General features: G+C 43.5%; 1 protein-coding gene across 4 annotated transcripts in view; it reads right to left on the minus strand.

Annotated features, from left to right (window-relative positions):
* TRAPPC12 (trafficking protein particle complex subunit 12) overlaps positions 1-12,951 on the minus strand; it is a 97,704-nt gene that overhangs the window by 75,940 nt on the left and 8,813 nt on the right. For 3 of the 4 annotated variants that reach the window (XR_006174108.2, XM_005289650.4, XM_042848746.2), the window contains exon 3: positions 8,009-8,125. The exons of the other annotated variant lie outside the window; for it this stretch is intronic. Coding sequence is in view for 2 of the 3 variants with exons in the window: in XM_005289650.4 (XP_005289707.1) it covers positions 8,009-8,125 (117 nt within the window). In the remaining variant the exon portion in view is untranslated. The remainder of the gene's footprint in view (positions 1-8,008; positions 8,126-12,951) is intronic. 4 annotated transcript variants of the gene reach the window in all.

The following is a 12,951-nucleotide window of genomic DNA, read 5'->3' on the forward strand; positions in this document are numbered from 1 at the left end:
CCCAAACTTCTATCAGACACAATTGATGCTGTTCAGCAGAACTGTAAACAGAAGAATGTTCTCCTCTCCGGACTTCAAAATAAATAAATAAATAAAAATAAAAAAAAAATCAGACGGAAAACTATTTGAAATTGCTTAATAACTTAAATGATTAAAAAAATAAACTGAAGCTTTTTTTAAAAGTAAAACTTTCAAGTTTTTAAATGTGCCATATAATTGTAAACCTAATTTATTATATTTGACAACATATATAAGAGCACAATATTAATCTAATGCATAAGTAATAGTATGTTAATTTTTTTTTCACATAGAGGCTCAAAGGGAAGTGATTAACTCTACATGTCACACCATTAAAGTGATTAAAATGTCCTCCTCCACTAGCTGCAACATTCTTCTCCCCTGTAAATTCCAATGGTAGACCACTTTGACATTACTTAGGAAAATGTAGTTAGTAACCCTTTTTGGGCTAACCTCTTACAGAAATTATTGTTCACTAAAACCACTAATACACAATAAACACTCTCATATATGGCATTTATCAAAAACTCTTAGTACCACCACAAAGATTGTAAATATGTAGCAATGGGAAATATCAAATATGTGCCGTATCTAATAACAAATTTATTTAAAGGGAGGTAAAAAGCTAATCTATGGAATGGTTGTGACTAACATCATTAATGTTTATACGATTTAAGCATTATTTTTACTTGCTACCGTAAAACAAAATGTTGCATGGAAAGGCTATCATTTACTTTTATTTATTACAGAGACAACTGTATGCCCATGCACTATAATAATAAAAACATTTTGAGAGCTAACATTTGGTTTGCAGAATTCAGTTGAGATACATAAATGCTTATTACCTTTTATAGACTTGTAACTTTATTTACAAATTACCACTACTACATCAGGCATATAGATTTTAAAAACTGGTTGCTAAATTGCTATTGAACTTTTGTAGTCCTCAGTGCTCTGAGTTGTAAAACAGTTTGATAGCAGAACCTCCTGAACTTTTTGTACTTCTCTACCAGTATTCAATGGTATTCAAAAGCAAAATTTCAGAATTGTGAAACGCAAGCATTGCTCAAGAGCATGTCAGTGGGATATAGATCCTTTCATCTTTAAATTATTGGCCTGAATCCACCTCCAGGCAGCTATGAATTCATGAATTCAGCTGACATGAATTCATTTTTGTGGTCTCAGTCCAGTTCCTGGGGTCAGTTATCAATGTCACCATAATTGGTGCTGCTGTTGTCAGTCTCAGCAGAGAAGCTGAGGACTTGGTGACTGAACCCACCTTCTCATCTCTGGAGACAGTTCCTCAAGATCACAGTTGAGGTGCATTGGCAGGACATCATGAGTAAACTTGCAGAGTCACTGTCTGGTATGTACCTGCTGCAGACAGGGCTTTATCAGGGTTGTCAACCACAAGCACTAAATTCACCTCCAAAATTTCTTTTTAAAAAGGATTGATGTGCAAGACATCTGGCTCTTAAGCAAACACCTGGGGCAAAATCCTGACCCCAATTAATTCAATACCAAAATTCCCATTGACTTCAACAAGATCAGGATACCATCCTCAGAACTAAGTAGGAAAGCATTTTCTATACATGGTACCTCCTAGAATAATAAGAATATGTTGGTACTAAGGTGATAATGGAATCAGAAAATGGCTCTGGTAAGATTCACAGCAGGTATGTCTATTTAGAAGACATCATAGGAGACTGTGGTCATACTTAGCCTATGGCCATATTTAAACCAATAAGCGACATGTTAGAGTTTTTATAATACTAGCCAAATTTGGAAGTTTGGGATCTCGATATTTCAGATTGGTTTATCAGCCACTCTTATATAACAAGGTTTAAAAAAAAAAGTCCGAAATTACTCCAGAATCAAGTTTAAAAAAAATTAACACTTTTCCCCCCTTTGAAAATAAAAAAAGAAAGCTAAAATTTAAAGTCTCATTGACAAAGAAAAATTTAGAACTTCTATAAATAAGATGGCAGAATACAATTACATTACCCACTTGGGAAGAACTATCTGCAAATGGCAGGGCCAAAGAGGATGAATATATAGACATCTGGATTTCTGGCCAAATGGCTGCTACTTTATTAATTAGTTCTATAACATGACAGCTTCTCAAGGAAACCTGTCGTATCAGCAGTCAAAAAGGGGGAAGGCAACAGATGCTCCAACTGTCACTGCCTTCTCTTCTTTGATGCTCAAATCTGGAGCATCACAGTCCCAGGGCTTAAGAGCCCACTTAAAACTAAGGTCATAACAGAATCATCATTATGTCTAAGGCCTACAAGTCTGCAGCCCAAAAGAGCCTATTGACTGAAAGGCAACCTGACCTGATTGGATGCGTGATCATTCCTACCTCCTTTCCTGAAAAAGGTGTGTTGATCCTTAATTCACAGAGAAAGGGGGCTTCCCCCAAACATCTGAACCTCTATAGTTTGGGAAGAACTAACCACCAAAATAATAACTACCACACTGAAAAGGGGCATCTGACACTCCTACTACCAGCACCTAGCCTAAAGTTGTAATCTTCCGAAAAAAACAATGTATCAGTAAGCTTCACAAATCCTGACCTGATCTGTCAACACTAATGTCATTTTGCACAGTACTTCAATCCTCAAAGTACCCAGCCAACTGTCTGCAAAATCTACAAGATGCCCATGCCAAATGACTGCTGAAGTCCAAAGCTTCTGTTATTAATATTTTATTATCATAGTGCTGAAAGGTCAACCAAGAATGGGGGCCCCCTCTGTGTGCAGAGTAGTAGACGCTTCCTGACCCAGAAAGCTTACAATCTAAACAGACAAGACAGACATAGGGTGGGGGGAAGTGGTACAACACACAAGCAGCGTGGAGTGAACAATGTGTTCTCAGCAAACATCATACTACTTCCATGATTTTTTTTATTGTTGTTCGGGGTGGGGATTACTTGGGAGGGGATAAGGTAAATAGGAAGGAAAGGGGGAGTGAAGAGGGCAAGGGGTAAAGTCAAAGAGTGAAACTGATGTTAAAAGACTGTGAAGGAGGGCAAAGGTTGAAGCAAACAGCCAGCGAACACAGGGCAGAGAAAGGCCAGTCAAAACTGTAGAAAGTTCACTGAATGTCCAGAGGTCCCTGCTTTGGTTGCTTCTGCTCCTACCGGTTGGAATCCACAGCAGCCCATGTAATTTCTTCAAGTCCATCAACATCCATGTGCACAGACTAGGATATTGTCCATAGACTATATTCAACAGACTACACAACGTGCTTGCCTATTCTGAGGAACCACTATTGGGCTATACGTTAATTCCAAAGTTTACTGACACAAAACACTCTCGGCCTGCAGCACAAGGTTAAGACATGAGCAGAACCACTCAAATAGATATTGTCAAAATGGAAATGCATAATGATGTTGTTGCTAATTATACTCCTATCTGGGATGGGCCTGTGTCACAGGGCAGACCTTCTCTTATCCTTAGTACGCTGCATAATCTGTTCCTTCCAAATACATATCCTCTAAATTACTGAGCCAATTGCCTCCTCAGCCCAGCAACTGCCACCCAAGTATCAGTGATCCCCAACAGAGACAGGTTAATTAACTTCCATTAAGCCTTTGCACCAACCAATGTGTCACAGAACGTGCTGTCACATACCTTCCCCACTTATTCCAGTTGAGACCTTTTCCCGCCTCCCAAGGAGGTCTTTTTTTCCTGCCCAAGTCCTACCCTCTTTATGGCATTGAGGTTCTACTGGGGCTTCCTCAGCCCTTTCAGACTGGTCTTCCACAGACCACTGGGGAGGGTCTCCGGTCTCCTGCCTTCTACTTGTGAAAATAGTAAATTTGGAGGGCAGAGGTTTCCCCCACAGTTCCACCTCAGCCCAGAGGTCATCACACCAGTCGCACCCCATGGATCTTTCCTCCAGCTTACTTTGTTCCTGGCTTGTATCTATTTGAGATAATTGTTCCTCCAGAGCCTCAATATCAGAATCCCTCTCTTCTCCTGACTTATCATGCCCCTGGCTTGGGACTATTGGGGCAAGTTTGCCTGTCAAGTCCTCTTTACTGGTACTCTTCTCCCTCTCTTCTGTATGTTCATCATCCTGTGCCTTGCACATGGCTTGGTCCTCCTGGGAGTTGGTTGAGCCTCTGCTCTCCTGCTCCTTTAGGTGTCCCTGATCTAGTACTCCCTGATCTTCTGCCCTCTTCAAGTTTTTCTTTCCCAAATCCTCCAGCACATCTGTTCTTTCTGGGCTTGTTATGGTATGTCTAGGGTTATTAAACACTGCACCTGGAAGGCTAGTTGGAGGGTCTACATTTGTGTTTTCTTTACACGGACCTATCTGTTGGGGTCTTTCACTCCCCTCATCTGCCCCTTTTTTACTAAGAGAAATGGACTCCAATAAGTTCCTTGTGTTATCAAGTAAGGCAATGGATTTACTACACCCACTCTCTGCCATTTAAACTTTCCTTCTACTTTCAATGGAACAACTGACATGGGATAAGTGTTCTTTTCCCCATGTACTCAATACATTGTTATCGTCACTCTCTCCTGTTGCCACTGTGGTCTAACTAAGGTGCTCTGTACAAGGGAACATGCTTCCAATGAATCCATAACGTCCCTCTGTAGTTATCCTGCCTAGTTTGATGGGAATTTTCTTTATCTCAGGTCCTCCTTTTACACCTGTCCACCCATAGAATTATGCAAACCCACCTGTACATGTAGGTGCAGTCTTTTTTTATATGACCTTTGCCCCCGCACTGGTAACAAATCACTAAGCAGGGAATTGGGGCACCCTTGTTTGCCTCTCATGACCAATTCCAGGGCTTCAATAAATAAGGGTCCTTAAGCTTCTTTCCTCCCTTCCTTGCTGTAGAGGAGAACAGAGCTCTTTTCATGGAAAGTCTGCTTCTATATGCTCCTCTTTTAATTTTACAGTGGTCTCTAACAATTCTGGCTGACGTCTCCAGAGCCAGACTCTCATAGCCTTGGGGAGGCTTGGTGTAAACTGTTCCAGAATAACTGAGTCCGTGAGGGCCTTTAAAGTTCTGACTTTCTGGCCTCAACCAATGATTGGCCCAGTCTGGCAATTTCTATGCAAAAGCCCTGGGACATATCCCACCATTCCATCTAGCTGCTTGGGATTTTTGGTGGTATTCTTTCGCTGACAAGCCCACCCTGTCCAAAACAGCATCTTTAAGTGTACCCATAGTGTGACATTACACCCCATATTCTTCAGAGAAATATGGTTATGATATGAATGGCATAACTAAGATATACTTTATGCAAGATGGCTCACGTAAAATATCATTGGAAAGGTTATGATCTACTAAATGTGATTATCCAATTTGTATGCATGTATATTTCTGTATCTAAAGTTAGGAACATGGACTATGTAACAATTAAAACTGTGTGTGTATTTAGGAGATACCTACCAGACAACTGGCTATCACAGCCTTGATGGGCCATTAGGAAGAAACAATAAGACTGTGAAGATACTAGTCTCTCTCCTTCCTGAGAGGCATCCTGGGACATAGCTGTGACACTACCAGGTCAGGTGGTCCTGTCACCTGATACAAAATACCACCTTGGACACTGCTGGTACTTTTCCTCTGTAGGGGGATGGGGATCAAATAAAGGTTTCCTGCCTTAGGTAAATCCTTTTTAAGGCTGGGGAGGGGGTTAATCTAGACTCTCCTCCATTGCCAACCTAAGAAGAAAGACTGCTGAAAGTACCTAAGGGGAAAGGCAAGGGTGAGTCCAGACTGAGACAGGGGCCCAGTTTGTAAGAAGAGAAAACTGGAACTCTAAGCTATAGAAACTATGCATCCCGCCTAATTCAACATTTAGGATGAGAAATTTCATTTTGTAACTTGTTTCTTTAATGAATTAAGCTGTTTGCATATTTCATTTTATTTGCTTAGTAATCTGCTTTGTTCTGTTTCCTATCCCTTATAATCACTTAAAATCTGTCTTTTGTAGCTAATAAACTTATTTGTTGTTTATAACATAACCCAGTTTGTGCAATCCACATCGGGGGGAGGGGCAAAGAAGCCGTACATATGTCTCTTCACATTGAGGGAGAGGGCAAATTCTTATGAGCTTGTGCTCTGCAGATTTTTCTATACAGCGCAAGACTATATACCTTTGGGTCTGCACTCCAAGGGAGGTGGGTACCTGAATGCTGGGGCAAGCCCCTTAAGCTGTGTCTTCCCAGAGCTGATCTCAGTGTCTGTGTCTCTCTGCAGCTGGGTGTGGCCCTGCCAGTGTGTGCTAGAGGTGGCTTAAGAGCCTGGCTCAGCAAGACAGTGTAAGGGGGCCCAGGTTGGCAGAACAGGTGGGCTCAGTGGTATCCCAGTACATCAGGTGGCACCTTAAAGGGGGACAACCCATCACACAGTCTTTAGCTTGGTGTTTGCTTAGGGCCCCATAAGCCACCTGAACCTCATTGGTCAGGTAAGGGGCTAGCTGCAGTGCCCATGCACCCTTGTCCCATCTGGCACTAACAGCCACCTGCTTAAAGGTTGGCAAAAAGGCACTGGGGTCATCCCACAGGGCTATCTTAGGTAGTCCTGGCCTATCACCCAACTTCCAGTTCCCTCATTGGAACTCACCAGCCTCTGTAAGAGCTGCCACTGTACCCAAGACACATGGGAATCAGTTAGACCCATAAGCATGTGCTCAAGAACCAGCCAGCCAAACCACTGAGAGAGAGAGAAAGCTTGGTGCCACAACAGAGCCCTGGTGCGCCCCACCCAATGTTCCATTTCAAGCAGTGGACATCCTCCTTCAGAGGATGGAGATCAAAATACCCCCACCTAGAATACACTGGGGCAAAAAAAATCCCTTCCTGACCCCTGCAGGTGTCTGTCTGGAACCCTGAAATATGAGTTTTTAGGAATGTTAAGATATAAACTGGAAGTGAGCCCCAGGGCTGCTGAGCCCTGCCATCACATGTAACCCTGTCATACAATCAGACTCATAAATTTGTCCAGCTCTCTCTTAAAACTAAGTTGTTTGACACCACAATGCCTATTGGGAGGCTGCTAACCCCTTCTGATGGCTAGAAACCTTCTTCTAATTTCCAGCCTGTATTTGTTCATGGCTAGTTTATATTCATTTGCTCCTGTGCCAACACTGTTCTTTAGTTTAAATACACCTCTACCCTGATATAACACAAATTCGGCTATAATGCAGTAAAGCAGTGCTCTGGGGGGGCGGGGCTGCGCACTCCGGCGGATCAAAGCAAGTTCGATATACTGCGGTTTCACCTATAACGCGGTAAGAATTTTTGGCTCCCGAGGACAGCGTTATATCGGGGTAGAGGTGTAGCTCTTCATCCTCTCTGATATTTACCCTCCATTGTATTTATAGAGAACAATCATATCCTCTCTCAGCCTTCTTTTTGTTAGACTAAACAAGCCAAGATTTTCCAGTCTCCTCTCATAAGATAGGCCCTCTGTTCCCTGATCATCCTAATAGCTCTTCTCTGCACCTGTTCCATTTTAAATACATCTTTCCTGACCATGGGTGACCAGAACTGTACACAGTATTCCAAATGAGGTCTTAATAGTGCCAGTAAAATGGCATTAATACTTCTCTACATCTACTGGAAATGCGTTTCCTGAAACTCACATCAAATATGCAGAATTTTGCAAAATTTTAAAATATTGTGCACAGAATTTCTAGGTGCAGAATTCCCCTAGGAGTAAAGTAAACTTTTAAAATATACCTGGTTAAGTGTGCTATGCTATGTATTTGAAACAATCTTAATTTTAGCTTGCCCATGTTAACAATATTGATTATCAAACTATGTCCTTTAAAAGCACAAATGCTAATCAAAGGCTACAGTACTTTGGTTCTAGTTTTATAGCAAATCATGAAGAGATACATGCACACTTTTTTTTTATATGTACTATATTACACATTCATTAGCACTGAAGTATTTACAGGGAAGTACAGAATTTAATAAAAATTAAAAGATGAACATTAAAAGTAGTCTTACTTACAATTAGCTGTTTCAAGCCTACAAAAGACTGTTCTACAGAATTGGCATTTAAAACTTGTCTCTTCATTGCTGCTTGCTCACCCAGGAAACGGAGCATTAAGTCTTTTACCGCATCTCCCTGTCGCAAGGAGAAGAGGAAACACAGACTATAACAAAAAAAAACCATTTTAACATTCTTCTAGTTACACAGAACTTTGAAAGAAAAGACAAGTAAAATGCTTCTAATGGAAAGATATTTTCAGTGAAAGTGCTTGTTTTCAAGGATGAATTCTTTTTGTAAAATGAATGCAAATCTTTACATATTTGAGACTTTTCCACCAAATAAAATGTTCAAAAATTAGGTTGAGATAGGCATCCAAACTTTGTGCATTGAGATCCGCCCATCACTAGATCTATATTTAGCTATACTGAAGCTGGCCTATGCTGTGATTTTACATGCAAATTAGCTGAGTAGAGGCTAGCTTAATGTGTGCTATTAAATTAATTTGGCTACAGTGAGGCAGTTTTATAACATACTTTTGGATATAGCCTAACTATGGGTGTGGGTTTAACAGCATGCCTTCATTCTTAGTTTATCTATACTAACACTGGGATTTGCATTTTTCTTATATTACTCTTCATAGGATCAGGTACTCTGCTGCTCACAGCCTCATTGTGCTGTGTGGGAAGCACGGGAGTCAATCTTACCCAGCAGAAAATTCCTCCGTTGGAGAAGATCTCCCTGTTGCCACAAGTATGCTGCAGTTGAGTCCTGGCACCTGTGACCCCACTCCAATGTCTGGTAAAGGGTAGGAAGGAAATGTTGTGGAGCAAATGTTAATGGTACAACTTAGAGCACCACGATATGTCAGATCTGGGGCTGGCCCCAGAATCGGGGAGCTGTAACTAGCTCCCTGAGCTCTTCTAACCTTTGCACCGAATGGAGCTCTGGTGCAGAAGAGAATCTAGACCATAGTCAAGGCCACATGTTCTATGTGGTATGTTAACCTAAATTATGCAGCAGATACCCACATTTATGCAGCACTTTTTCCAATGCCCCATCACTATCACTGACCTCCTTTATCCCCTACAGTCCAGTAGTACAATCAGAAAAGTATTTGTTACTTATTTTGATATTAAATTCAGCTTATTTTATTCTGTCAAATTTTAAATGTGCTGCGGATCCTTGTACGGAGGCACTTTAAAACCAAAGTGATGGTAGCTATAATGCAAACCTGAGATTTGATATATTAATAGATTATAAAGCCAGAAGGGGCCATTATAATCATGTAGTATGACCGGTTTTTGATACCCAGGTGTCAAGCTCTCTGCAGTGGTTCAAGAGCGTGAGTATCAAACTCAGGGCAGACTGTTATGAAGCAGGGCACAAACCCCAAACTGGTTGTGACTGTTCTACTTAAATTTCACCAACCAAATATCAAGTGTAAATTCCTCAGGCATTCCAACAGCCTAACCACTGAGTCACAGACTGTCCCCTTGAGTAATCTGGTCTATCTTGCCACCTAGGCAAACTTGCCTTTGTGATAGATGGTCCCTTACACTAAAAATCACAATAATATTCAGGTTATTCCCAGTCCCAAAGGAACAGATCAATCACACTTTAATCTTACATCAAAGACAGTTTCTTATAGGCTACAAGAGTTAACTAAAGATTTATTAACTAAGAAAAAAAAAAGAGTTATCAACAAGGTTAAAGAAGATAAACATACACAAATGAGTTACAGTCTTAGGTGCCAAACGGTGGTAGAAGCTTCTATAATAAGCAAGCTCTATATGTCCTGGAGGGCTAACCCAGGCCAAGCACTGGGGATCTTTTTCTTATGCTTAGTAATCCGTGGCCCTCAGAGTCCAAGCGGCATAAAGATACAGTTTCTCCTTGTTAGGGATCTTTATTCCTTCCCCCCACAGGCCAAGCTGATGGGACAAGTCCACAAGCACATCACCTCTTCATGGCTGTGGAAGGAAGCAATCAAGAAAATATTGTGTCCTCTGATGTTCCACAATGGTTTGTCTGGTGTTTATGGGCCTTCTTTTGTTGGGCAGAAGATAACTCTTTCTGTGGCAAACTAGTATTTCACACTTGGTAATGCTTCTCTCCTGACTGGTGGTTTACAGTTACAGAGCAAACATTTAAATATTATCTTATAACATGGGATACAGATATAAGGGATACTAATGCACCTAGTAACTTACAAGCATTTCATAAAGTCTAAACACACTTTTATAAAATTTGATACCTATTTAAACAATATTAACACATAGGTGAGCCAGACTGGTTCCCAACTATGCATTTATCAGTGTTCAAACAAATGGGGGTAGTGGGGGGCTCCGGGGCTATTTAAAGGGCCAGGGCTCCAGGTGCCTCTGCTGCCCTGTCCTTTAAATAGCCGCGGGAGCCCCGCTGCTAACCTAGGGCTCCGAAGGCTATTTAAAGGACCGGGGCAGTAGAAGCAGGGGAGCCCCGGACCCCTTAAATAGCCCCCGGAGCCCTGGGGTAGCGGGGGGCTCCAGGGGCTATTTAAAGGGCTGGGGCTCCAGCTGCCTCTGCTGCCCCGCTGCTAACAGCCTCCAGAGCCCTGGGTTAGTGGCGGGGCTCCCGCGGCTATTTAAAGGATGGGGCAGCAGAGGCAGCTGTGGCCCCGCCCTTTAAATAGCCACTGGAGCCCGCTGCTTCCCCCAGCGAGGGCGGGGGGGGAAGTGGGGGAGGGGCTGGGGAGCCTTGGTCTCCCCAGTTGGGAGCTCAGGCGGGCCAGACAGGATGGAGGTGGCCCGTGGACCGGAGTTTGCCTGCCCACCCACCCACCCTTTTAGGAACTGGTTCTTGCGAACCAGTGCGAACTGGCTCCAGCTCACCACTGGCTGTGCCTCCCCAAACAGCCTGGCCCCCGCCCCCTATCGGCCTCCTCCCACTTCCCGCCCCCTGACTGCCCCCCTCAAACTCCCCAGGTCATCAAACCTCCCCCCCCGCTCCTTGTTTCCCTGACCACCCCCCTCCTGGGACCCCCCGCCCCAACCGCCCCCCGGGACCCCACCCCCTATTGAACTCCCCCCCCCCCCCGGACCCCCTGCCCTTTCAGGAATGTGGCCTTGCAAACATGGGCGGAGGACTCAGGAGAAGCAGGGGCAGCCGCGCAGCCTCAGAGAAGCGGCTTTAAAGTGCCGCTTCTCTTCGGCTGGCTGCGTGGCTGCCTGGTGCTCCTACTGAGTCCTCCGGCCCGTGTTTGCAGCGCTCCTGCTGCCCACACCTCCCGCCTACTTCCCTGAAGCTACGGGTGAGCCTCCCTCCCTGCTCTCCCCTGCCCTGCGGGGGGTGCGCCGGTGCTGAGCTGCCTGGTGGCGCAGTCAGCTGAGGCTGCGGGGAGGGGGAATAGTAGGGGAGGAGTTGGGGGTGAGCCTCCCTGGCCGGGAGCTCAGGGGCCGGGCAGGATGGTCCCGGGGGCTGATGTGGCCCGTGGGCCGTAGTTTGCCAACCTCTGCACTAGGCCAACCTCCGCATTAGGCCAACCTTCGCACTAACCTCTCCACATATTCCATCCTTACAAAATAGTCCAAAGGAGAGCTACAGTAAGTTTTGCTGGGCATTTCAGGAGCACAACAGTATATAGAAACTAACAGCTTACTGACTGAGGATGTTTTGTAGTATCTCCCCCGCCCCACTTTTACACTAGCCACACAGAACAATATTCTCTCTATTCTCACCCAGGAGGAAGAGACTATAGCAGCATATGTGGCTCCACAACAGGAGCAGAATGCTGGATGTCATGCTGGGTAAGAGCCATACAAACATGTTCCCTGCATAAAATTTCAGCAATTCAATACCCTTACGCTCAGATAGGACCAGAATCATTTAGCGCTTATGATCCTCTAACCTCTTTACTGACAGTGGGTAAAATTTAAAAGGAGTTAGATTTTTTAAAAATTGTAAATTTAAGCACAATCACAACTTAAACTCAACTGAGCTCTGAATTTAAACACAATTACAAAGATTTTATTTTTCAGTGCACTTAGCTTTTTTCTGCCAGTGAGAATAAAACTTATCACCATCGCTGGTCAGCAAACTTAACTTAAAAAATAAATAAATCAATATTACTTGCTGCCTCCATCTACAGTCTGAAAAGTAGACAATTTAAATCACAATAGTGGTGAGGAGAATCTAAATGTGCTAGAAAGGATGCTGATTTGGGAGAAATACATTAAATGAGCATGAAAGAGGAAACAGTGGCAGCTGGTATAATAGAGGTCAATAAATGAGCGAGTAGAGAAAGCAGGGGGAAGAAGAAATGAGGTGAGAGAAAAACTGGCACAAAACAGAAGACAATGGCAGGGAGCATAAAGAAGATATCAAATCAGGAGTGACCAAAAATAACTAAGGGTAGCAAAAAAACCCAGAAAGCAACAGTTTACAAATTAGAGAGACACTGAATGAAAGCGCAGATAGCATTATACTGTTTGGGGTAGGCAGTGTGATCTAATGGGAGAGCAATGGCTTGGAAGTCAGTCCAGACCTGAGTTCTATTCCTGGCTCTGACTTGGGTAAGTCACTTCACCTCTCTGTGCCTCTCTTTCCCATCCTTTGTCTGACTTGTCCATTCTGACTCTCAGTTCTTTGAGGTAGGGACTTTCTCTCAGTGTGTGATTGTACTGTGTCATGCATAAAGGGCCCTCAATCTCAACTTGGGTCTCTAGGCACTACTCTAATATATACTCCCAGGGGAATTCTGCACCACTATGCAATGCAGAATTTGCACAGAATTAATGTTCCATGTAGAATTTCATTTTTCCCCACAGAATTGATGCTGCAGAGCTGCTGGCCACCTCCAGGGACCACTGGACCCAGTGGAGCCCAGTTCACAAATAGAGGACACTTGCCAGGAGAAGAGGGGGAGCGGAGGGTTCCAGGTTACTGCGGTTCCCACCACATCCTGAAGGGAAGAGGTGGCAAGC

Source organism: Chrysemys picta, chromosome 3, assembly GCF_011386835.1.
Source record: "Chrysemys picta bellii isolate R12L10 chromosome 3, ASM1138683v2, whole genome shotgun sequence".
Lineage (NCBI taxonomy): Eukaryota > Metazoa > Chordata > Testudines > Emydidae > Chrysemys > Chrysemys picta.